The 26080-nt window shown below is 39.3% G+C and overlaps 2 protein-coding genes across 4 annotated transcripts in view; one reads left to right on the top strand and one right to left on the bottom strand.

The window, feature by feature from the left end:
* CENPP (centromere protein P) overlaps positions 1-26080 on the bottom strand; it is a 280354-nt gene that overhangs the window by 176023 nt on the left and 78251 nt on the right. The gene's annotated exons all lie outside the window — the stretch shown is intronic.
* OMD (osteomodulin) lies at positions 565-10621 on the top strand. The gene is made up of 3 exons (XM_010375107.2): positions 565-922; positions 7542-8503; positions 9414-10621. The coding sequence occupies exons 2-3, from the start codon at positions 7564-7566 to the stop codon at positions 9737-9739; spliced, it is 1266 nt and encodes a 421-aa protein (XP_010373409.1). The 5' UTR covers positions 565-922; positions 7542-7563; the 3' UTR covers positions 9740-10621.

Raw genomic sequence — 26080 nt, 5'->3', positions numbered from 1 at the left:
TGTGTAAGCAACAACAATCCAGTGCCTTTTAAAAATAAATCGAATGCGAAATGTTATATGTTTCTAATCCTGATTCCTTGTTTTAACAAAGTACTGATGTGAACCTAGGTGGTGAACAACCAAGCGACTCAAGAAATTTTGAGTTCCAGGACAGGCGTGGTGGCTCACGCCTGTAATCCCAGCACTTTGGAAGGCAGAGGCGGGAGGATCACCTGAGGTCAGGAGTTCAAGACCAGCCTGGTCAACATGGTGAAACCCCATCTCTACTAAAAATACAAAAACTTAGCCGGGCGTGGTGGCTCATGCCTGTAATCCCAGCTACTCGGGAGGCTGAGGCAGGAGAATCGCTTGAACCCGGGAGGTGGAGGTTGCGGTGAGCCAAGGTTGCACCACTGTACTCTGGCCTGGGCGGCAAAGCGAGACTCCATCTCAAAAAATAAAAAAAGAAATTTTGAGTTCCACCTTAAGTTGCTGAGACACTGGAGTTCCCTGTCACAGTGGGCCTTAATTTGAAGAATTCTTTGGCATGAAAATGAAAATAAAAACAGTAATCAGTACATGCTGTTTCATTTAGTTTTGTTTGCCTTTCACATTAGAGGAAATTCTTGCCATACCTCAAACCAAAATTAAGGGGAAAAGAAAGAAGTAAGCCACATAAATCTGACCAAGAACACAAGCATCTTAATTTGAGTCCACAAAGTTTCATGTAATGAAAAGAAATACATAATTTTAATTCAACCCAAGTGTTTTCCAAGAAGATTGTATTTGCTTAAATTGCTACAGTAATTCAAGAGACAGCCCTGTCTGGACACAGAGTTACTGTGGATTTTTAAGAGACTCAGTTAAAGAATTTAGGAATTTCTGATTCATTTAAAGGATTTACAAATTCATCAACCCCCGAAAACTAAAGCAAATTGAACAGGTATGATAATAAAATAATTTTCAATTTTTTAAGAATGTATTCCTACTGTTAAAATTTAAAAAGTATATTGGATTTGCTTAATATTAAAATAGACGGCATCTATTATAAAAGCACAATTTTTGGAAGCAAAATTTGGTAAAAAAGTTACATTAAGCTTTTGATTAGGCAAAATGTTCAAGTAAAGTAGTATAATGAGTTTAACTTTCTCATTTAAGATTTACCCAACAAAAAATCTTTGTTTAGATTTTTTTTTTTTTTACTTTGAATGAAAGGAGAGATTCTCATGTTAAAGGAATCAAACTCTTCCTCTTCCTTAGGTCTCTTTTCCTCTATGAATTATAAGTAACAAAGAACCAGCTAATGCCTTTGAGGCATACAGCTGAGCAATGCTAGTGATTCCGGTTGGGGGGTTGATGGGCATTTGTACAAATTTCACACAAGATTTCCTCCAAATTTCTCTACTGACTAAATCCCTGACATAGAATGCTTGTCTTTTCATTTACCTCTTTCTCAAAGGGAAGATACAGATCCTCTGTCTAGTCTACTGAAGGATCTAGTTACTTTGGGTTTTAGTTAATTAAGATTTAAATGTATTATGGCTAAAAATAACTGAGGTAATTGTACTTTTAATAGCAAAAGAATTTTACAAAATTAAAATTTAGAACTTTTTTGGAAAAATCTAAATTATATAATAATATTTGCTTTCTTATATGCTAATTTCTATGGCATACAAATAAAAACAATGTCTTTAACATAATAAAATGTTAAGAGGCTTTTAAAGTTTTCCTGAACAAGTAAATTATACCTCATTAGTAATTTCAATTAAAACTTTTCTTGATGAACACATAAGTGCTTTTCTCCAAGTAAGAGAAACGTTATGACACAGATGCTTTTATTGCTATAATATGAAAAATTCACATTGAAAACTGGTAATATATATATTTTACTTTGTTCCATTCTTTTTCACATTTGTGAAAGTGAGGAATACAGTATATTGTGAGGAAGAAATATTCAATAGAAAAAGGAACAGTCAAGCTCTCATGAATATGTTCATTTGAAGAAATTACCATGGTGAAATAAATGCCTAGGAATAACCAACATTAGTGGAGGGAAGCATTTGCAAGACTTAACCTATAGCTTATTAACCTCATCATTCCTCCAACAAATCTTTGAGCACTTATAACACTGCATTGTACTAGATTCTGTTAAAAGATATCAGGAAATGAGATGATCGACAATGAAGTATACAATACTGCTGTGAGTTATCCTATAGAGAACAAGGCATAGATCGTAGAATGTGAAAAGCAGAAGTAACAAAAATATGTTTAGCAAATGACTGAGAAGAGATTAGTTGGGGAATGAAAAATTTGGATAAAATAAGAGATTGTTGTAACATGGGAAATTATCCTGGGGAAAGAGTAAGAGGCATAGAAAATAATGAGCATAGAGATGAAAACAGGATGGATTTCAGACCAGAAAACTGCACTTAATCAAAGGGAGTGGGACAAGATTGTACTACATGGTTAGAAACGTGGAGGGAGGAGGACAAGGATGTTTAAGATAAGTTCAGGTTTAGAAGACAAATTGTTCCTCAAGGAAAGACTTTCTTCTTAGGTGCTCACAAAGACCGAAAGCAGACAACATTAAGAATCTCTTTATTTTCAAAGACGCCCCAATCATGATGTCTTGATTCAAGGCCTTCTTCTTTTTTCCCAAAAATTTTTCATAGTTGTTCAACAACAGACTCTAATTCTCAAATGTCAAGTTGCTAACTGATGATGAGCTAATGTTCTCAACAAAAGGATAAAAATCAAGCTGAGTTTTCAGCCAGGCGCAGTGGCTCACACCTGTAATCTCAGCACTTTGGGAGGCAGATGTGGGCGGACCACCTGAGGTCAGGAGTTCGAGACCAGGCTGGCCAACATGGCAAAATCCCGTCTTAACTAAAAATACAAAAAAGTGTAGCCAGTCGTGGTGATGCACGCCTGTAATCCCAGCTACTCACAAGGCTGAGGCACAAGAATCACTGAAGGCTGGGAGGTGGAGGTTGCAGTAAGTGGCGATCATGCCACCGCGCCCTAGCCTGGGTGACAGAGCGAGGCTCTGTCTCCAAAAATAAAAAGTTAATATGTTGTACTATAATGAGTACAAGAAAATATTATAAAATTATATGTAAAATATCATCAATGAGTATAAAACATTTCGAATATTCTATATCCATTCCTATTAATCTCCCAAAGTCTTGGTCAAATGATGTCTACAAAAGACTTTCCTGTTTCTCTAAAGCTGAGGTAAGCCACTGGCCCCACAGCATTGCCTATCTCTGCTATAAACAATATTACCCTCTGCCTTAGATTAGGGTTCACTTCGTTGTATCTCTCTCTTCCACTAAGCTGTTTGCTCTTTACAGAAGGGACTATGGTTTCATGTCTTCTTCATTTCTGTATTCTCCACCAACTTAGCATAGTGCCTCACCGCTAGAAATTATTCAAGATAACTATAAACTGATATAACCCAATCAAACTAACTACTAATATTTGTAAAGTGCTTCACTAAGGATGTTCACAAATAGTAAAGTAGTAGAGTACAGTAGGTGAATAAGCATTTCCAAGCAGACCCACTGGGAGCTTCCAGCCCAGCAAGGAGAGCCTGCTCTGAACACTGCCCTTTGGTATAAGACCGTAACTCCTTAATTCTACCTCCTTCCAAGATTCTCTACTTTTTCACCCATGAACACTGACTGCAGTGTGAAATCACAGCCTAAATATGTTAATTCATTAAATTAAGCATTCATTCCCAGAGTGCAAATTTCTTAGGTCAGAATTTAGGCCCTCCAAGGCCGAGTGTGGTGGCTCATGCCTGTAATCCCAGCACTTTGGTAAAAAAGTTACATTAAACTTTTGATTAGGCAAAATGTTCAAGTAAAGGCTGAGCGGGGGGCAGACTGGTTGAGCCCAGAAGTTCATGACCAGATTGAGCAACATGGCAAAACCGTGTCTCTACAAAAAACAAAAAAAAAATAGCCAGGTGTGGTGGCATGCATCTGTAATCCTAGCTACTCGGAGGCTGAAGCAAGAGAGTCACTTGGGCCCAGGAGACGGAGGGTGAGCCAAGAGTGCACCACTGTGCTCCAGCCTGGGTGACAGAGCAAGACTCTGTCTCAGAAAAAAAAGTTAGGCTAATCCCTTCAGATCTGGATTTAATAGTCTTATTTTGCTCCTTCAAGAGTTAACCAACCACATACCCCAAACACATCACCATCTGTTGCTTGTATGTTTTTGCTTATCTCTTCTATCCAGAGATCTTCCTCACCTCCCTCTATGAGAACCTTAACATTCCTTCAAGGTCTAGGTCAAATGTCACATCTTCCACAAATCTCACAGAAAAGAAAGAAAAATGGATGTAACAGAGTTGCACAAAGAAACGTCATGAGTTTCAAAAGCACATACGGTTAAAAAAAAAAATAAAAACCATTGCTATTTTGGCATCTTCTTTTGGTAGGGATAAATATAAGAAAATAGAAATAAATGATATCTTGATCCTATTTTCTTGACTTAAAAAAAAGAAGCAAGGTCATCACCCAAAAATAATAATGGGGAATGAGGTATTAGAGACTTGAGAGAGGAAAGTTACAACACAGTAGCATAGAAGAGAGGGAAAGAGGATGGTCTAAGGAAACGCAAAGACAGCACTTGAGGTTAGTGGTCTTGAATTGAGAGTGAGACCAGTCACCATGCTCCTGCTTTTCTTTAGTTACAATCAGCTGTGACAGGCTGTGAGTAGGTGGAGAATTGGAGTAACCAGAGTTGGAGTTTGGCAGATTGAAGGAGCCAGAAAGTTTAGGGCACGTGCAAAAGAGCAACGATAGTGATGAACTATGGGGTCTACGTTGGTAAGAAGGAACTGACAATGTTGGCAAGGATGGATGAGGGACAGTGAAAAATAATAGAATCAGTAGCTGAGGTTCCACTGAAATTGAAGAATTATTGCAGCTGGAGTTACTACACAGAGATAGTGGTCTGAGTGCGGAATACTCAAAATGGAGAGTATGAAGGGTTCCAGTAACAGCAATGACAAAATCCAGGATGCGGGCACATGGGAGCAAATGGTGAGGAAGAATGAAGGAAAGTATCACTGCAGGAAAAGAGCTCAAGGGTCTCTGACTTCACCTGAACAACCACTTCAAATCCCAAAAACACACAATAGTTACATTTATACATTTATAATTTCTGACAAGAAAAGAACAAGAAACTGAGATGTTTCTTAACCTTTCTCAAATGAGGTTCTGTCAAAGAAAATAACTTAAGTATTCTCTCAATTATACCAATGATGAAAAATAGAACCATTCTAGATGAATAGGAGATAAGTCATTTCATTATATGCAACAATTTTTTAGGAAACTCATGCTCTCATGAAATCCTGGATAGGAAAAGTAGAAAGGTCTCAGAATAAAAGAGGTAGGATTTTTTTAAACATTTTTCCTAAACGATACATTCATTTCATCTGGATAGCAGTTTTCAATATGCAAAGTACTTGTACATGCATAGCTCATACAATGCTAACAACAACCAGGTGGGATAAGCAGGCAAGATATGACACAAGAAGGCTGGGTGCAGTGGCTCAGCACTTTGGGAGGCCAAGGTGGGTGGATCATGAGGTCAGGAGTTCGAGACCAGCCTGGTCAACATGGTGAAACCCCGTCTCTACTAAAAATACGAAAATTAGCCAGGTATGGTGGAGCGTGCTTGTAATCCCAGCTACTGGGGAGGCTGAGGCAGGAGAATTGCTTAAACCCAGGAGGTGGTGGCTGCAGTGAGCCAAGATCACACCACTGCACTCCAGCTTGGGCAACAGAGCAAGACTCCATCTCAAGGAAAAAAAAAAAAAAAAAAAAGACACAAGGCAACATACAAGATAAGCAGATAAGCAGCCAAGGTATAATTCAGCTATAATTGCAATTCTTCTTTTATTGATGAGGCAAGAGGCAGATATGTTAAGTGACAGAAATGAAATGTAGGTTTCAGGCTTCTCATCTGGGACACAATTGACCCTTCCCTAGAACTTCAAGTTTCAGCACCGAGTGTTCATTGTGAAGTGTGCCCCTTTGCAATCCTGCTCCACACAATATCCTCTTCCTGCATTCTGCTGCATATGTATCTGATCCTCCACCAGACTTTAAACTCCCGGGAGACAGGGACAGTGTGTTTTTAATAATATTTGTATATCTAAAACTTAAATATACTAATGGAAAAAAGGAAGCTAGGAAGAAAAATGTAAAGACATTTGAATTTTGTAGAACATAAACATTGTACGTCTTTAGGATTTAAAGTAGTTATTCAAGCAGAGTCAGAGACTAAATAATTGGATTCTGGAAACTGTTTCGTGAGGAAAATTTGATGGTGCAATTAGTTTTGGACAGAAAATATTAAAAGGAAACATGAATACTATTTCTAAATATCTGAAGTTATCACATAAAAGGAAGCATTTCATGTTCTTCTGAAGGGCAGAAAACAAATAGAAGTTGTAGAATCTCCCAGGCAAAAGCTCTCTAACTGAAATAAAGGTCTCTCCTCCCCCAGGCAGCGACCATCATTAAAGGATCAGGTAATTCCAAAGAACACCCAGCATTTATATTGGAAGGATCAGACTGTAGTTGAATGATGTCATGTTATTATCATCATAGATCTATACTCTAGTAAGCAAGATAAAGTGGGACTCTTAAAAGATGGTTACTTAGTAGAAAGTCTAGTATACCAGACTTTTGACTCTAGTTCAGTGTAATATGTGACTTAAAAAAAAAAAAACCTCAGCCAGGAGTGGTGGCTCACGCCTGTAATCTCAGCACTTTGAGAGGCCAAGGTGGGTGGATCACCTGAGGTCAGGAGTTAGAGACCAGCCTGGTCAAGATGGAGAAACCCAGTCTCTACTAACAATACAAAAATTAGCTGAGTGTGGTGGCACGTGCCTGTAGTTCCAGCTACTCGGGAGGCTGAGGCAGGAGAATCACTTGAACCAGGGAAGAGGAGGTTGAAGTGAGCCAAGACTGCACCACTGCACTCCAACCTGGGTGACGAGGCAAGACTCCACCTCAAAAAAAAAAAAAAAAAAAAAAGAAAAGAAAAAGAAAAAAAAATCTCACCTCATTGGCACTTAAACATTAATTTTGGTTTGAGGCCGGGCGTGGTGACTCACACCTGTAATCCCAGCACTTTGGGAGGCCGAGGCTGGAGTATCCCTTGAGGTCAGGAGTTTGAGACCAGCCTGGGCAACATAACGAAACCTTGTCTCTACTAAAAAATACAAAAATAAGCCAGGCATAGTGGCATGCACCTGTAGTCCCAGCTACTCAGGAGGCTGAGGCATGAGAATCGCTTGAACCTGGGAGGCAGAAGTTGCAGTGAGCTGAGATCGTGCCACTGTACTCCAGCCTGGGTGACAGAGGAGACACTGTCACAAAAAAAGAAAGAAAAAAATTTTGGTTTCAGCACTGCCCATTCTTTCTGGATATTCTTTTGTATACAGACATAGGTATAATACATTTCATATAACTGTCAATTTATACAAAGCGTATTGAGTTTACTCACTTTCTCCACAATGTTTCCTTTTCTCCTTGCAATAGGAAAAAAAAAAAGAAGAAGAAGATGGGTTTTTTAAGTCCAATATTTGTTATTTTCTTCTTTCTTGGAGTCAAAGTACATTGCCAATATGAAACTTATCAGTGGGATGAAGACTATGACCAAGAGCCAGATGATGATTATCAAACAGGATTCCCATTTCGTCAAAATGTAGACTACGGAGTTCCTTTTTATCAGTACACTTTAGGCTGTGTCAGTGAATGCTTCTGTCCAACTAACTTTCCATCATCAATGTACTGTGATAATCGCAAACTCAAGACTATCCCAAATATTCCGATGCACATTCAGCAACTCTACCTTCAGTTCAATGAAATTGAGGCTGTGACTGCAAATTCATTCATCAATGCAACTTATCTTAAAGAAATTAACCTCAGCCACAACAAAATTAAATCTCAAAAGATTGATTATGGTGTGTTTGCTAAGCTTCCAAATCTACTACAACTTCATCTAGAGCATAACAATTTAGAAGAATTTCCATTTCCTCTTCCTAAATCTCTGGAAAGACTCCTTCTTGGTTACAATGAAATCTCCAAACTGCAGACAAATGCCATGGATGGGCTAGTAAACTTGACCATGCTTGATCTCTGTTATAATCATCTTCATGATTCTCTGCTAAAAGACAAAATCTTTGCCAAAATGGAAAAACTAATGCAGCTCAACCTCTGCAATAACAGATTAGAATCAATGCCTCCTGGTTTGCCTTCTTCACTTATGTATCTGTCTTTAGAAAATAATTCAATTTCTTCTATACCTGAAAAATACTTCGACAAACTTCCAAAACTTCATGCTTTAAGACTGTCACACAACAAACTACAAGACATCCCATATAATATTTTTAATCTTCCCAACCTTGTAGAACTCAGTGTTGGACACAACAAATTGAAGCAAGCATTCTATATTCCAAGAAATCTGGAACACCTATATCTACAAAATAATGAAATAGAAAGTATGTAGACTTTTATTGTGCTTTAAAGAGAGAAAGAATAGAATTCTGATCTTTTAAGGAAAAAAATATTTAATAAGCTATGCTTTAGACGTTGCGGAAAATGGTTGTTTTGAAGTTACTTAAGGGAATGGCAGAAATTTGCCCCAGAGAAATGTGTGCTATTCAGTTTATAGTCCTTTCTATTAAATTGTATTGCCTTAAATATTGAGAAATAGGCTGGGCACAGTGGCTCATGCCTGAAATCAGAGCACTGTGGGAGGCTGAGGCGGGTGGGGTGAATCACTTGAGGCCAGGAGTTCGAGACAAGCCTGGTCAATATGGTGAAGTCCCATCTCTACTAAAAATACAAAAATTAGCCAGGCATGGTGATGTGCACCTGTACTCCCAGTTACTTGGGAGGCCAAGGCATGACAGTTGCTTGAACTCGGAGGTTGCCATGAGCTGAGATCATGCCACTGCTTTCTGGCCTGGGTGACAGAGCAAAACTCTGTCTCCAAAAAAAAAAAAAAAAAAAAAAAAATATATATATATATATATATATATATATACACACACACACACACACACACACACACATAATATATAGAGAGAGAAATAATAGAGTATATGAAGAAATATGAGTATCCTAAGTAGTGGGATTGCAGATAATTTTTTTGAGATTGTTCTACTAGGAATGTATTAATCAGAAAAGCCAATGAAGCCATATATATTTTGGTAATACAAAACTCGTTTATAATTTAATTTTCTTCATTTTATTATTTGATTAATGTAAAAAGAGAAACAATTCAATTTGTAAGTATTTTAATTAACAGAATTATATCCCATACAACATAAAATCTAACATAGAATTATGGTCATAACTAAGGATTATACTATAATGCAAAATTAATTTTTAATTTATTTCTTTCAGAGATGAATCTTACTGTGATGTGTCCTTCTATTGACCCATTGCATCACCACCATTTAACATACATTCGTGTGGACCAAAATAAACTAAAAGAACCAATAAGCTCATACATCTTCTTCTGCTTCCCTCATATACACACTATTTATTATGGTGAACAAAGAAGCACTAATGGTCAAACAATACAACTAAGGACACAAGTTTTCAGGAGATTTCAAGACGATGATGATGAAAGTGAAGATCACGATGATCCTGACAACGCTCATGAGAGCCCAGAACAAGAAGGAGCAGAAGGGCACTTTGACCCTCATTATTATGAAAATCAAGAATAGCAAGAAACCATATAGGTATATACTTATGACTTCACAGAACCTATACTTAATATAGTAAATCTAAGTAAACATGTATTACTCAAAGTAATATATTTAGAATTATGTATAAGATGAGAATTGAATTTAAGTTGGTGACATCTGCATCATTTCATAGGATTAGAATTTACTCAAAATAATGTAAATCTTTAAAAATATAAATTAGAATGACAAGTGAGAATCATAAATTAAATGTTAATGGTTTCTTACGCTTTTTTAAAATACAGAAATATCATGTTAAAAAAAGTGAGTGTATCATTTCTATTAACAGTAATTTTTCTAAAAATGAGGAAGGAAGTAGCATTAGCAGTAAAGACCCAGAGGCCATGACCTTTTTGATCACTCTGAGGACAATATTTAAATGACAGGAGGGCATATTAATGTAACAGGCATTCATTTAAGGAATAGACCATTTTCTTTGACCTCTTCTCTAGAAAAGCTTTCACAATGGTATTTGGAATCTCATCATTATGACATCCATCCCGCTATCTCACCACATGGTGCACAGAATAATATTTTCGATTTGTAAGAGGCCATCCAGTTACTAAGGACCCAAGGCATACAGATTCACAAAATTAACTAATCTTTTTGCCTCAGAGTACCAAAACAACAAAATTATAAAGCTGTATTTGGACAACTAAAAAACACCAAACTATCTCACCACAATTGGTATTTTAGCAAATTTCAGCAACTATCCAAAACAATGTTATTGTGTTCCATTTTAACTGGGATAAATGTTTTTGTAATAACCATAGAAAGCCTTCTTTATTACAAAATGATTCGCAAAGAAATAACTGCTTTGTTCACAAGATTAAATGTTGGCAAAATAAAGTTCTAATGATAATATTAAACACTTTATGCTTATCGGCCACTATCTACAGGAAAGCTAAAATTGAATACAGTTCCTTGATAATTTGAATGACAGGTTTCAACATCTTTAAAACCTTAAAAATCACTTTTTCATTAATGTATTAGTTTTAAGTATTTTAAGTGTGCCTTACAACGGTGATTATCTAACTGCTGCGATGAACTCTCTTGGTATACCATGCTAATGTTTCACAGAATTTCTCAGATAAGGGACAGATAACAATGGAAGGCTGCCTATACAAATGATAACAATTCTGACAATATGCAACAGACAGACAAGTCAAACTATATTTCAGAAGTAGTTTTCAAGCTTGCAAGTCTTTTTTTTTTTTTCTGGGAATACCAGTTTAAAGTGAAGTCTTTAATGCTGTTTATATCTTTGAAGAGATTATTAGTATTATCAGAACCAGAACACCCATCTGTTCCCAGGGACAAACTCAAGAATCCAGGATGAATACGAACAAGACTCCATTCATTCGTCTAATGAACATTCATCGAGTCCTTTCTTATATAGGGCTTGGCAATAAAGGATCAATAAACAAAGTACAACATGCAACTATGATGCCACGATATGGGCAAAGCACACTTTCAACAGAGGTTTTAAAAAAAAATCGTAAGGCCCACCTCCCTTTTCCTGCAATTTTATTTTTTTTAATTTTAATTTTAATTTTTTATTATACTTTAAGTTCTAGGGTACATATGCATAACGTGCAGGTTTGTTACATATGTGTATACTTGTGCCATGTTGGTGTGCTGCACCCATCAACTCGTCAGCACCCATCAACTCGTCATTTATATCAGGTATAACTCCCAATGCAATCCCTCCCCGGTCCCCGCTCCCCATGATAGGCCCCGGTGTGTGATGTTCCCTTTCCCGAGTCCAAGTGATCTCATTGTTCAGTTCCCACCTATGAGTGAGAACATGTGGTGTTTGGTTTTCTGTTCTTGTGACAGTTTGCTAAGAATGATGGTTTCCAGCTGCATCCATGTCCCTACAAAGGACACAAACTCATCCTTTTTTATGGCTGCATAGTATTCCATGGTGTATATTTGCCACATTTTCTTAATCCAGTCTGTCACAGATGGACATTTGGGTTGATTCCAAGTCTTTGCTATTGTGAATAGTGTCGCAATAAACATACGTGTGCATGTGTCTTTATAGCAGCATGATTTATAATCCTTTGGGTATATACCCAGTAGTGGGATGGCTGGGTCATATGGTACTTCTAGTTCTAGATCCTTGAGGAATTGCCATACTGTTTTCCATAATGGTTGAACTAGTTTACAATCCCACCAACAGTGTAAAAGTGTTCCTATTTCTCCACATCCTCTCCAGCACCTGTTGTTTCCTGACTTTTTAATGATTGCCATTCTAACTGCTGTGAGATGGTATCTCATTGTGGTTTTGATTTGCATTTCTCTGATGGCCAGTGATGATGAGCATTTTTTCATGTGTCTGTTGGCTGTATGAATGTCTTCTTTTGAGAAATGTCTGTTCATATCCTTTGCCCACTTTTTGATGGGGTTGTTTTTTTCTTGTATATTTGTTTGAGTTCTTTGTAGATTCTGGATATTAGCCCTTTGTCAGATGAATGCAAAAATTTTCTCCCATTCTGTAGGTTGCCTGTTCACTCTGATGGTAGTTTCTTTTGCTGTGCAGAAGCTCTTTAGTTTAATTAGATCCCATTTGTCAATTTTGGCTTTTGCTGCCGTTGCTTTTGGTGTTTTAGACATGAAGTCCTTGCCCATGCCTATGTCCTGAATGGTACTACCTAGGTTTTCTTCTAGGGTTTTTATGGTATTAGGTCTAACATTTAAGTCTCTAATCCATCTTGAATTAATTTTCGTATAAGGAGTAAGGAAAGGATCCAGTTTCAGCTTTCTACTTATGGCTAGCCAATTTTCCCAGCACCATTTATTAAATAGGGAATCCTTTCCCCATTTGTTGTTTCTCTCAGGTTTGTCAAAGATCAGATGGCTGTAGATGTGTGGTATTATTTCTGAGGACTCTGTTCTGTTCCATTGGTCTAAATTTCTGTTTTGGTACCAGTACCATGCTGTTTTGGTTACTGTAGCCTTGTAGTATAGTTTGAAGTCAGGTAGCGTGATGCCTCCAGCTTTGTTCTTTTGACTTAGGATTGTCTTGGCAATGCGGGCTCTTTTTTGGTTCCATATGAACTTTAAAGCCGTTTTTTCCAATTCTGTGAAGAAACTCATTGGTAGCTTGATGGGGATGGCATTGAATCTATAAATAACCTTGGGCAGTATGGCCATTTTCACGATATTCATTCTTCCTATCCATGAGCATGGTATGTTCTTCCATTTGTTTGTGTCCTCTTTTATTTCACTGAGCAGTGGTTTGTAGTTCTCCTTGAAGAGGTCCTTTACATCCCTTGTAAGTTGCATTCCTAGGTATTTTATTCTCTTTGAAGCAATTGTGAATGGAAGTTCATTCCTGATTTGGCTCTCTGCTTGTCTGTTACTGGTGTATAAGAATGCTTGTGATTTTTGCACATTGATTTTGTATCCTGAGACTTTGCTGAAGTTGCTTATCAGCTTAAGGAGATTTTGGGCTGAGACAATGGGGTTTTCTAAATATACAATCATGTCATCTGCAAACAGGGACAATTTGACTTCTTCTTTTCCTAACTGAATACCCTTTATTTCTTTCTCTTGCCTGATTGCCCTAGCCAGAACTTCCAACACTATGTTGAATAGGAGTGGTGAGAGAGGGCATCCCTGTCTTGTGCCAGTTTTCAAAGGGAATTTTTCCAGTTTTTGCCCATTCAGTATGATATTGGCTGTGGGTTTGTCATAAATAGCTCTTATTATTTTGAGGTACGATCCATCAATACCAAATTTATTGAGCGTTTTTAGCATGAAGGGCTGTTGAATTTTGTCAAAAGCCTTTTCTGCATCTATTGAGATAATCATGTGGTTCTTGTCTTTGGTTCTGTTTATATGCTGGATTACGTTTATTGATTTGCGAATGTTGAACCAGCCTTGCATCCCAGGGATGAAGCCCACTTGATCATGGTGGATAAGCTTTTTGATGTGCTGCTGGATCTGGTTTGCCAGTATTTTATTGAGGATTTTTGCATCGATGTTCATCAGGGATATTGGTCTAAAATTCTCTTTTTTTGTTGTGTCTCTGCCAGGCTTTGGTATCAGGATGATGTTGGCCTCATAAAATGAGTTAGGGAGGATTCCCTCTTTTTCTATTGATTGGAATAGTTTCAGAAGGAATGGTACCAGCTCCTCCTTGTACCTCTGGTAGAATTCAGCTGTGAATCCATCTGGTCCTGGACTTTTTTTGGTGGGTAGGCTATTAATTATTGCCTCAATTTCAGAGCCTGCTATTGGTCTATTCAGGGATTCAACTTCTTCCTGGTTTAGTCTTGGAAGAGTGTAAGTGTCCAGGAAATTATCCATTTCTTCTAGATTTTCTAGTTGATTTGCGTAGAGGTGTTTATAGTATTCTCTGATGGTAGTTTGTATTTCTGTGGGGTCGGTGGTGATATCCCCTTTATCATTTTTTATTGCGTCTATTTGATTCTTCTCTCTTTTCTTCTTTATCAGTCTTGCTAGCGGTCTGTCAATTTTGTTGATCTTTTCAAAAAACCAACTCCTGGATTCATTGATTTTTTGGAGGGTTTTTTGTGTCTCTATCTCCTTCAGTTCTGCTCTGATCTTAGTTATTTCTTGCCTTCTGCTAGCTTTTGAATGTGTTTGCTCTTGCCTCTCTAGTTCTTTTAATTGTGATGTTAGAGTGTCAATTTTAGATCTTTCCTGCTTTCTCTTGTGGGCCTTTAGTGCTATAAATTTCCCTCTACACACTGCTTTAAATGTGTCCCAGAGATGCTGGTATGTTGCATCTTTGTTCTCATTGGTTTCAAAGAACATCTTTATTTCTGCCTTCATTTTGTTATGTACCCAGTAGTCATTCAGGAGCAGGTTGTTCAGTTTCCATGTAGTGGAGCGGTTTTGATTGAGTTTCTTAGTCCTGAGTTCTAGTTTGATTGCACTGTGGTCTGAGAGACAGTTTGCTATAATTTCTGTTCTTTTACATTTGCTGAGGAGTACTTTACTTCCAATTATGTGGTCAATTTTGGAATAAGTGCGATGTGGTGCTGAGAAGAATGTATATTCTGTTGATTTGGGGTGGAGAGTTCTATAGATGTCTATTAGGTCCGCTTGGTGAAGAGATGAGTTCAATTCCTGGATATCCTTGTTAACTTTCTGTCTCGTTGATCTGTCTAATGTTGATAGTGGAGTGTTGAAGTCTCCCATTATTATTATATGGGAGCCTACGCCTCTTTGTAAGTCTCTAAGGACTTGCTTTATGAATCTGGGTGCTCCTGTATTGGGTGCATATATATTTAGGATAGTTAGCTCTTCCTGTTTAATTGATCCCTTTACCATTGTGTAATGGCCTTCTTTGTCTCTTTTGATCTTTGATGGTTTAAAGTCTGTTTTATCAGAGACTAGGATTGCAACCCCTGCTTTTTTTTGTTCTCCATTTGCTTGGTAGATCTTCCTCCATCCCTTTATTTTCAGCCTATGTATGTCTCTGCATGTGAGATGGGTCTCCTGAATACAGCAGACTGATGGGTCTTGACTCTTTATCCAGTTTGCCAGTTTGTGTCTTTTAATTGAAGCATTTAGTCCATTTACATTTAAGGTTAATATTGTTATGTGTGAACTTGATCCTGCCATTATGATATTAACTGGTTATTTTGCTCGTTAGTTGATGCAGTTTCTTCCTAGCCTCGATGGTCTTTACATTTTGGCATGTTTTTGCAATGGCTGGTACCGGTTGTTCCTTTCCATGTTTAGGGCTTCCTTCAGGGTCTCTTGTATGGCTGGCCTGGTGGTGACAAAATCTCTAAGCATTTGCTTATCTGTAAAGGATTTTATTTCTCCTTCACTTATGAAACTGAGTTTGGCTGGATATGAAATTCTGGGTTTAAAATTCTTTTCTTTAAGAATGTTGAATATTGGTCCCCACTCTCTTCTGGCTTGTAGAGTTTCTGCCGAGACATCTGCTGTTAGTCTGATGGGCTTCCCTTTGTGGGTAACCCGACCTTTCTCTCTGGCTGCCCTTAAGATTTTTTCCTTCATTTCAACTTTGGTGAATCTGGCAATTATGTGTATTGGAGTTGCTCTTCTCGAGGAGTATCTTTGTGGCGTTCTCTGTATTTCCTGAATTTGAATGTTGGCCTGCCCTACTAGGTTGGGGAAGTTCTGCTGGATGATATCCTGAAGAGTGTTTTCCAACTTGGTTCCATTTTCCCCCTCACTTTCAGGCACCCCAATCAGACGTAGATTTGGTCTTTTTACATAATCCCATACTTCTTGCAGGCTTTGTTCATTTCTTTTTCTTTTTTCTTTTGGTTTCTCTTCTTGCTTCATTTCATTCATTTGATCCTCAATCGCTGATACTCTTTCTTCCAGTTGATCAAGTCGGTTACTGAAGCTTGTGCTTTTGTCACATATTTCTCGTGTCATGGTTTTCATCTCTGTCATTTCATTTATGACCTTCTCTGCATTAATTATTCTAGCTATCAATTCTTCCACTCTTTTTTCAAGATTTTTAGTTTCTTTGCACTGGGTACGTAATTCCTCCTTTAGCTCTGAGAAGTTTAATGGACTGAAGCCTTCTTCTGTCATCTCATCATAGTCATTCTCTGACTAGCTTTGATCCATTGCTGGCGATGAGCTGCGCTCCTTTGCAGGGGCAGATGCGCTCGTGTTTTTTGAATTTCCAGCTTTTCTGCCCTGCTTTTTCCTCATCTTTGTGGTTTTATCTGCCTCCGGTCTTTGATGATGGTGACGTACTGATGGGGTTTTGGTATAGGTGTCCTTCCTGTTTGATAGTTTTCCTTCTAACAGTCAGGACCCTCAGCTGTAGGTCTGTTGGAGATGGCTTGAGGTCCACTCCAGACCCTGTTTGCCTGGGTATCAGCAGCAGAGGTTGCAGAAGATAGAATATTGCTCAACAGCGAGTGTCTGATTCCTACTTTGGAAGCTTCCTCTCAGGGGTGTACTCCACCCTGTGAGGTGTGGGGTGTCAGACTGCCCCTAGTGGGGGATGTCTCCCAGTTAGGCTACTCAGGGGTCAGGGACCCACTTGAGCAGGCAGTCTGTCCCTTCTCAGATCTCAACCTCTGTGTTGGGAGATCCACTGCTCTCTTCAAAGCTGTCAGACAGAGTCGTTTGCGTCTGCAGAGGTTTCTGCTGCGTTTTTGTTGTTGTTTAGCTGTGCCCTGTCCCCAGAGGTGGAGTCTACAGAGACAGGCAGGTTTCCTTGAGCTGCTGTGAGCTCCACCCAGTTCGAGCTTCCCAGCGGCTTTGTTTACTTACTTAAGCCTCAGCAATGGCGGGCACCCCTCCCCCATCCTCGCTGCTGCCTTGCAGTTAGATCGCAGACTGCCGTGCTAGCAATGAGGGAGGCTCCGTGGGCGTGGGACCCTCCCGGCCAGGTGTGGGTTATAATCTCCTGGTGTGCCCGTTTGCTTAAAGTGCAGTATTGGGGTGGGAGTTACCCGATTTTCCAGGTGTTGTGTGTCTCAGTTCCCCTGGCTAGGAAAAGGGATTCCCTTCCCCCTTGCGCTTCCCAGGTGAGGCGATGCCTCGCCCTGCTTCAGCTCTCGCTGGTCGGGCTGCAGCAGGTGACCAGCACTGATTGTCCGGCACTCCCTAGTGAGATGACCCCAGTACCTCAGTTGAAAATGCAGAAATCATCTGTCTTCTGTGCCACTCGCGCTGGGAGTTGGAGACTGGAGCTGTTCCTATTCGGCCATCTTGCTCCGCCCCTCTTCTTGCAATTTTTAAATACAGGGTATAAATTCGAACATTATGAGTTAACATGTGGAAAATACCATGAGTGTTTTAGAAAATAAAGAGAAGACACATTCTAAAATAGAGCAATTTAAAATTTATAAGCCATTAGGGAAATGCAAATAAATGAGATACCACTACGTGCTCACTAGGATAGCTGAAATCAAAAGGCAGACAAATAACAAGTGTTGGCAAGAAGTGGAAAAATTGGAGTCTTCATACACCTTTGGAAGGAGTGTAAATGCTGCAGCTGCTTTGGAAAGCAGTATGGAAGTTCTTTAAAAAGTTAGTTACATATGGCTGGGCGTGGTGGCTCACACCTGTAATCCCAGCACTTTGGGAGGCCGAGGTAGATGGATCACCTGAGGTTGGGAGTTTGAGACCAGCCTGACCAACATGGAGAAACCCCATTTCTACTAACAATATAAAATAATTAGCTGGGTGTGGTGGCACATGCCTGTAATCCTGGCTACTTGGGAGGCTGAGGCAGGAGAATTGCCTGAACTCGGGAGGCAGTGGTTGTGGTCAGCCAAGATCACGCCATTGCACTCCAGCCTGGGCAACAAGAGCAAAACTCCATCTCCAAAAAAAAAAAAAAAAAAAAAAAAAAAAGTTTGTTACATATAACCCAGCGATTCCATTCCTAAGTATACACCCAAGAGAACTGAACACACATGTTCACACCAAAATTTGCGTATAAATGTCCACAGCAGCATTATCCACAAGGTAGAAACCACCTGCATGTCCATCAATGGATAAACAAAATGTGGTATATCCATTTAGTGGAATATTATTCAGCCACATCCAAAGGTAGAAACCACCCAAATGTCCATTAATGGATACACAAAGTGTGATATATCCATAGAGTGGAATATTACTCAGCAATAAAAAGTAATGAAGCACTGACATATGCTACAACATGGATAAACCTTGAAAACATTATGCTCAGTGAAAGAAGTCAGTCGTAAAAAGACACAAATTGTATGATTCCATCTATATGAAATGTCCAGAACTGGGAAATCCATGGAGACAAAGACTATTGGTTTCCTAGAGCTGGCGAGCATGGGAATGGGGGAAAGTGAGAACTGCTAATGGGTATATGGTTTCTTTTCTGTAGTAATGAAAATGTTCCAAAATTGACTGTGGTGATGGTTGTACAAATCCAAAAACACTAGGCACTATAAAGTTGTATACTTTACGCTGGGTGCAGTGGCTCATATCTGCAATTCCAGTGCTCTAGGAGACCGAGGTGGGAGAATTGCTTGAGGCCAGAAGTTCAAGACCAGCCTAGGCAACACAGTGAAAACCTGTCTCTACAAAAAAATTAAAAATTAGCCAGGCATGGTGGTGCATGCTTGCAGTCTTAGCTATTCGAGAGGCTGAAGCAAAAAGATTGCTTGAGCCCCGGAGACGAAGGTTGCAGTGAGCCATGACTGCACCTCTGCACTCCAGTCTGGCAATAGAGTGAGACCCCGTCTCTTAAAAAAATAAAAATAAATAAAATAAATAAATAAATTAAATTATATACTTTAAAAGGATGAATTGTATTGAATGTGACTTAATAAAACAATTATTTGAAGAATTTAATAAAGAGAAGATCAAACAACTCACTCTAACATAAGGAAGAAATAAAATGCTAAAGTGGCAATAACTATGAAGAACTGTATAAGCACAGACACCATAACTTTCACATCTGGCGAGGACCTGGAGAAGTAGTTGAAGGCTCCCAGGAAAAAGTTAATGTGTGGCAGGAATTGACTGGCAAAAGTGGAGAGAACAAGCTCCTGACTAGGGTTAATCTAAAGACATGCTAATTACTTGTTTCACTTCTTGCACAGTTTAAAAGATTGAAAACCCTTCCTTTTTCAGAGCTCTGGAGTTTCAATTTGTATCTCCTTCTAAATGAATAAAAGAAAATACATTTTAATTCTCAAATAACAGCCTTAGCAAATAATAAAACTGTAATTCAAATTTAGCAGTTCTGGCCCGGCACGGTGGCTTATTACACCTGTAATACCAGCACTTTGGGAGGTTGAGGTGGGCTGATCGTTTGAGCCCAGGAGTTCTAGACCAGCCTGGGCAACATGGTGAAACTCCGTGTCTACTAAAAACAGAAAAATTAGCCAGGCATGGTGGCCCATGCCTGTAGTCCCAACTACTTGGGAGAATGAGGTGGGAGGATCGTCTGAGCCTAGCAAGTGGACGTTGCAGTGAAATGAGATCACGCCACTGCACACCAGCCTGGATGTCAGGGTGAGATCCTGCTTCAAAAAACAAAAACAAATTTAGCAATTCAAAACAAGGAATCTGGCCGGGTGTGATGGTTCAAGCCTGTAATCCCAGCACTTTGGGAGGCCGAGGTGGGTGGATCACGAGGTCAGGAGATTGAGACCATCCTGGCTAACACGGTGAAACCCCGTCTCTACTAAAAATACAAAAAATTAGCCTGGTGTGGTGGCGGGCGCCTATAGTCCCAGCCACTCGGGAGGCTGAGGCAGGAGAATGGCGTGAACCCAGAAGGCAGAGCTTGCAGTGAACCGAGATTACGCCACTCCACTCCAGCCTGGGAGACAGAGCAAGACTCTGTCTCCAAAAAAAAAAAAAAAAAAAAAAGAAAGAAAAAAAGGAATCTCATGTAAGAGCTATGTGGGTATAAAGCATAACATGATACTTTTAAGCTAGGTGACTTTGAGTGAGTTATTTAGTTTGTATCTTTCTTTGTTTAAAAAAAAGATGGTTTCCATATGGTCCTTATAAATAATAGATACAATAAAGCACATAAAGTGCACATGAGTTGCAGGTATCAAGTAAACAGTAAGGCTCACTGTAGCACATCTGGCCCAGCAGCCCCCAGATTCAGATGCTGCACACTCCTGGGTGCTCACACTGTTTTTCCTGGCACACAAAACAGAGTAAGCATCTCTTTGGGTTCCTTCCAACATTTTACTCATACAAAAGATCAGTGGACAAGAGAGACTATGAAGGGTTTCATTAGGGTGCTTAAATTATGTATCTCACAACTTCACAATCACTATTGGATACTGCAGCTTTTCAAAGCACCATCTGGATGGCCCACCAGGGTGAGGATGGCAGGGTTCCCTCCACACCCTCACAAGGCACTGGGCTGCTGGCTTCCCCGCCCCAGAGTGTGGTCAAACTCCTCCTGTTTATTAGCAAGAACAGTTTAACTCTGCTCTGGCTCCTCCCTCTAAAAGTGCATATAAGTAAATGCATCCCACGTCCTCTAGCTCAGGGCCCAATGAGGAGACAGATTAACAATCACTTTTTGGTACTTGAAAATGCCTTAACTCAAACCTGCCTAAGTCTTCCTATTAAAAACAAAAAAATGAGGCTGGGCATGGTGGCTCATGCCTGTAATCCCAGCACTTCGGGAGGCTGAGGTGGGTGGAACATGAGGTCAGGAGATTGAGACCATCCTGGCTAACATGGTGAAACCCTGTCTCTACTAAAAATATAAAACATCAGCCGGGCGCGGTGGTACACACCTGTAGTCCCAGCTACTTGAGAGGCTGAGACAGGAGAATTGCTTGAACCCAGGAGGCAGAGGTTGCAGTGAGCCGAGATCGCACCACTGAGCTCCAGCCTGGGTGACTGAGCGAGACTCCGTCTCAAAACAAACAAACAAAATACAAAACAAAACCAAACAAAACAAAGAAAAACCTCAATGCTTTCCCTGGGAGACAATGAATAAAGTATTTTCTTCAAATAGTACATCAAGACTGCACAGTTACCTATCAGAGGTACAGACTAAATCAGTTAATTTGATATTTACAGCAGGAAATAAAAATGTAAAAATTCATTTATTATTTTTCTCATTATACTACCAAGTATTTAGTTATGTTAGCTAACAGGCTAAACTGTAACTATTAACAAATAAACCCAAGTTGCACCATAAACCCAAGTTTAATTAACAAATACAAATGCATAATGAACATACATTTAACTTTTAGAAAGGAAATTTTAAGAAGGATACTTCATAAATTTGTTCACGATAATACTGGTTAAGAATGTTTAGCCAGTGTTTAAGTATTACCTGAAACATTATACATTTTCACTCGATTTCTCAAGCCTGGGAGCACTAAACTAAAATACAGATGTATGCATATTATATAACACACTTAACCAGCTCCATGAGGTAAAAAAGAAAATAGAATAAACCTTGTCTGTTCTATATAATTTTTCTGTTTTAAGAATTCATATGTCCCCAAGGATGGCTAGACCTAAAACCCTGGTTTCCTGATTCTAAATCCATTTCTTCTACATCTTGGAAATAAAGCATAAGAGCAGCTGGAAACAAAATTAAATCATAACAGCTAAACATCTGAAGTTTCTTATATGTTCCAATATCCTAAATAGATATAACTATGCCAAGTTATAAATCTGCCTAGTTGTAAATATCATAACATCATGGACACATCTTGCATCACTTTACATGCTTAGGTTATGAATTCACTATACGGAGATTTATGTACTACTGAGAAAAACTAAATTAACAAATAAGATATAATTTTACCATGAGTTCTTCCTTACATTGAGTCATAATTCCTCTACATATAAATTTGACCCTTTAGTCTGGGAAGTAAAATACATGGGTTCTCATATTTCTTGTTTGAACAAACAATTAGGCTTCAAGCATAAGTATGAGATTTAAGATGGAGATCCAAACCACAGACTTTCCACAAAATCCAGAATGCTGTATTTAAAAGGGTCTACATGTATCTAATAACTCAGCAGTTCTCAATAGGAATGATTTTGCTTCCCCAACCCCCACTCATTAGTGGACAGCTGGCAATGCCTGGAGCCATTTTTGGTCATCATAAAGTGGGGGTGGAGGTGGGGTGCAACTACTAGCATCTAGTGGGTAGAGAGGGCAGAGGTGCTGCTAAACATCCTACAATGCATACAGGACATCCCCCACAACAGAGAATTATCAGGTCCAAAATGTCAATAGTGCAGAGGCTGAGGAACTCTGTAGTAACCAGATTCAATAGATAAAAGTTCAATAGATAAAAAAAAAAAAAACTGTGGCCTAACATGTTAAAGAACTTGCCCAAGATCAGGGGAAGATTCACAAAGAATCAAAACTAGAACTCAGCTGGGTGCAGTGGCTCATGCCTGTAATCCCAGCACTTTGGGAGGCCGAGGCGGGCAGATCGAGACCATCCTGGCTAACATGGTGAAACCCTGTCTCTACTGAAAATACAAAAATTAGCTGGGCGTGATGGCGCACACCTGTAGTCCCAGCTACTCGGGACCCTGAGGCAGGAGAACTGCTTGAACCTGGGAGGTGGAGGTCACAGCGAGCTGAGATCTTCTCCGACTCAAAAATGAACAAACAAACAAAAACAAACAAACGAACAAAAACTAAAACTCAGGTGTCCTGACTTTTAAACCAAACTATTTCCTACAAAGTTAGAGAATGAAGATGAAGGTAGGGAAAAGAATCTTCTGGTTTGTAGCACTGAATGAAAGCTAATCCACTCGGAGGTTATATGGTCTCTATCAGAATTAAACCACTCCCCAAAAATACTTTTTCCCTGGAAACTCTTGTTTCCAAAACTCCATTCCATTCAACACATTTTTTTGGTTGCCAACAGACCAAATAAAATAAATCCCCTATAAGGCACCAAAGATAATACAATAGGGTCACCTAGAAGAACTCTGCAGAGGTCAAGGTGGATCACTTTAGGCCAAAAGTTCGAGACCAGCCTGGGTAACATAAGGAGACTCCCGTCTCTACAATTTTTTTTTTTTTTTTTTTTTAATTAGCCAGGTATGGTGGTGCATTTGGGCCCACGAAGTTGAGGCTGCAGAGTCATGATCGTGCCACTGCACTCCAGCTTGGGTGACAGAGCAAGACCTTGCCTTCACAAAAAGAATTCCACAAAGAAGATTCTTTCATCTTTGGATACAATGCCTGCTCTTGAGCATGAGGCAGCTTTCATCTTTTACTCCTGTGCAGTAAAAGCTAAATAGCTTTCTATCAGCATTCATTTCTCTCTGGAACAGAAAATCACCTCAGTTTCAAGCATTTTATTTTATTTTATTTATTTATTTATTTTTTTGAGACGGAGTCTCGCTCTGTTGCCCAGGCTGGAGTGCAGTGGCGTGATCTCGGCTCACTGCAAGCTCCGTCCCCCAGGTTCACGCCATTCTCCTGCCTCAGCCTCCGGAGTAGCTGGGACTACAGGCGCCCACCACTTCGCCCGGCTAATTTTTCATATTTTTTAGTAGAGACGGGGTTTCACCGTGTTAGCCAAGATGGTTTCGATCTCCTGACCTCATGATCCGCCCGTCTCGGCCTCCCAAAGTGCTGGGATTACAGGCGTGAGCCACCGCGCCCAGCCTATTTCAAGCATTTTATATTGAGTACTGTGTAGTAAAGATTTTGGCTTTACCTAAAGAGAGGTCTGGGCTTTGCCTTGGCTTCTGAGAGGTGATCCATGTCATTTCTGGTAGGAGTGTTTTTGTTTAGGGTGACATCAGCCATACCTGATAGTCTTAAGGTTGAGGTGGCTATGCCAGGAAGACCAACCATGTGATGTAGGATAAGGGATTTCGGTAACGCAGTATCAGTGGACCAGGAGGCTGAATTCAATCAATCAATCAATCAAGCCTATTAATAAAGCCCCAATAAAAACTCTGAACACTGAGAATAAGCTTGCCTGATTGGCAATACCCCATGTACACTGTCACATATCAACACGACTAAGGCAATGCATCCAGAGAACAATGGAAGTCTCAAGTTTGGAGCCTTCTAGACACTGCCCCTATGCATCTCTCCCTTTGGCTGATTTTAGGGTGTATCTTTTCTCTATATAAACCATAGCCACAAGTATAATGGTCTTCAGTGAGTTCTGAGAGTTCTTCTAGGGAATTATCAAATGTAAAAAGAGTGGTTCTGGGAATCCCCTGAACTTGCTGTTGGTATCAGAAGTGCGGGTAATGCCCATCTTGCTAGAAGACTATTTCCTTCTCTAGCTAAGAAGCAGGCTGCAGTGTTGTGAGCTGCCCTGTGGAGGAAGTCACATGGCAAGGAACTGAGGGAGGCCATCAGTCAACAGCTAGCAAGAAACTTAAGTCCACAGTCTCACATTCTGCAAGGAACTGAATGCTGCCAACAACTACATGGGCTTTGAATTGTATCCTTCCCTGCTCAACCCCTGAAGTGAGGCTGCAGTACCACATGCACTTCAAATGCAGATCCTGAAGCAGACAATCAAGCAAAGACACGCCGAATTCCTGACCCACAGAAACTGTGAGATAATAAATGTGTTATTTTAACTAAGCCATTCCTTTGTGATAGTTTTTCACACAGTAATAAATAACCACTACAATAGATGAACAGTGGTATTCTTCAGCAATGCAACATCAGAGGAATGTTTCTGAAATGCAAACAGGATTATATTTAAGCCATCACTGGCTTAAAAATCTCTACATGGTCTCTCACTGACTACAGACTAAAGCCCAAATACTTTAGCAGGATATAAAATACTTTCTTTAATCCAACCTCTATTCCCCCTGTCTAGTCGCATCTCTTAATATGGTCCATTCCCCTGACTTCTCTCTCTCTCTCCCTCCAAGCTCCAGCAGTATGCAAAACAAGTTACAAATTTTCTAAATGATCTACCCCCATCCCCTCCCAAAGGGGAGCACGTGATGCTCCCCTTGCCTAGAATACCTCATCACCTGCGCATACCCTCCTCTCCTAGCCTCTCTATAGAAGTCAGTTTGGGTGCAGTCTCCTTGACCCCCAGTTAGTTTGTGGCTTCTCCCAGGTTATCACAGAACTCTGCATATTTCTGTGTAGCAAGCCCTACCACGTATTCTAGTTGCTTGTTTGCTGCTTTTCCTGCTGACTTAGAGGCTATAAATGTTCCTTGAGGGAAGAAACTGAAGTTTGCTTATCTGAGTTTAGGTGTCTTAAGTCCTGGCACAGAACTGGCATTCAATAAACTTTTATTAACTGAGTGAATGCTAATAACATTGCATTCACTGGTCATAACTTTTCAAGGAAAGTTGTTCCTCACAAAATAATTTTCTGTAGTACAAGGTATCAAAGTGTACCATTAATGAAACTATGAATCTCTAAGATTCTCTAAATTTGGACACACGGTATATATCCAGCTTACCTGTCAATATCTTGTTAACTTGCCACACAATACAAAACAAATCAATGTCTGTTGTTTCATTATTATATATTTCACAGTCTTTAAAGAGTTATATTGTATCCTTGAAGTCATAAAACCAACAATTTATATCAACTCAAGCCAGACAATATCACAACTAAATTTAAGATAATTCACATTCAAATAAAAACGTCAGTATTCAAGTCTTAGTTTATTTAAGCTTTGATTTGAAAGGTTCTAAAACAATTTTGACTAGAAAAGAAGACAAATTGGTATTCTTTCATTTTCTTTTTTAATAAAATATATATCCATATTTGTTAAATTTTTAGATTAAAGAAGAAAATGTTAATTTGATTGTTAAAAGCACCAAGGAGGAACTTTTTTAAAGTGACTCTTTAAAAACATCTTCAGAGTTGCTTGTATGGTATCTACAATGCCACTTTAACTT

The sequence above is a fragment of the Rhinopithecus roxellana genome, chromosome 16 (assembly GCF_007565055.1).
Source record: "Rhinopithecus roxellana isolate Shanxi Qingling chromosome 16, ASM756505v1, whole genome shotgun sequence".
In the NCBI taxonomy this organism is placed as follows: Eukaryota; Metazoa; Chordata; class Mammalia; order Primates; family Cercopithecidae; genus Rhinopithecus; species Rhinopithecus roxellana.
This window is presented reverse-complemented; position numbering and strand designations above follow the sequence as displayed.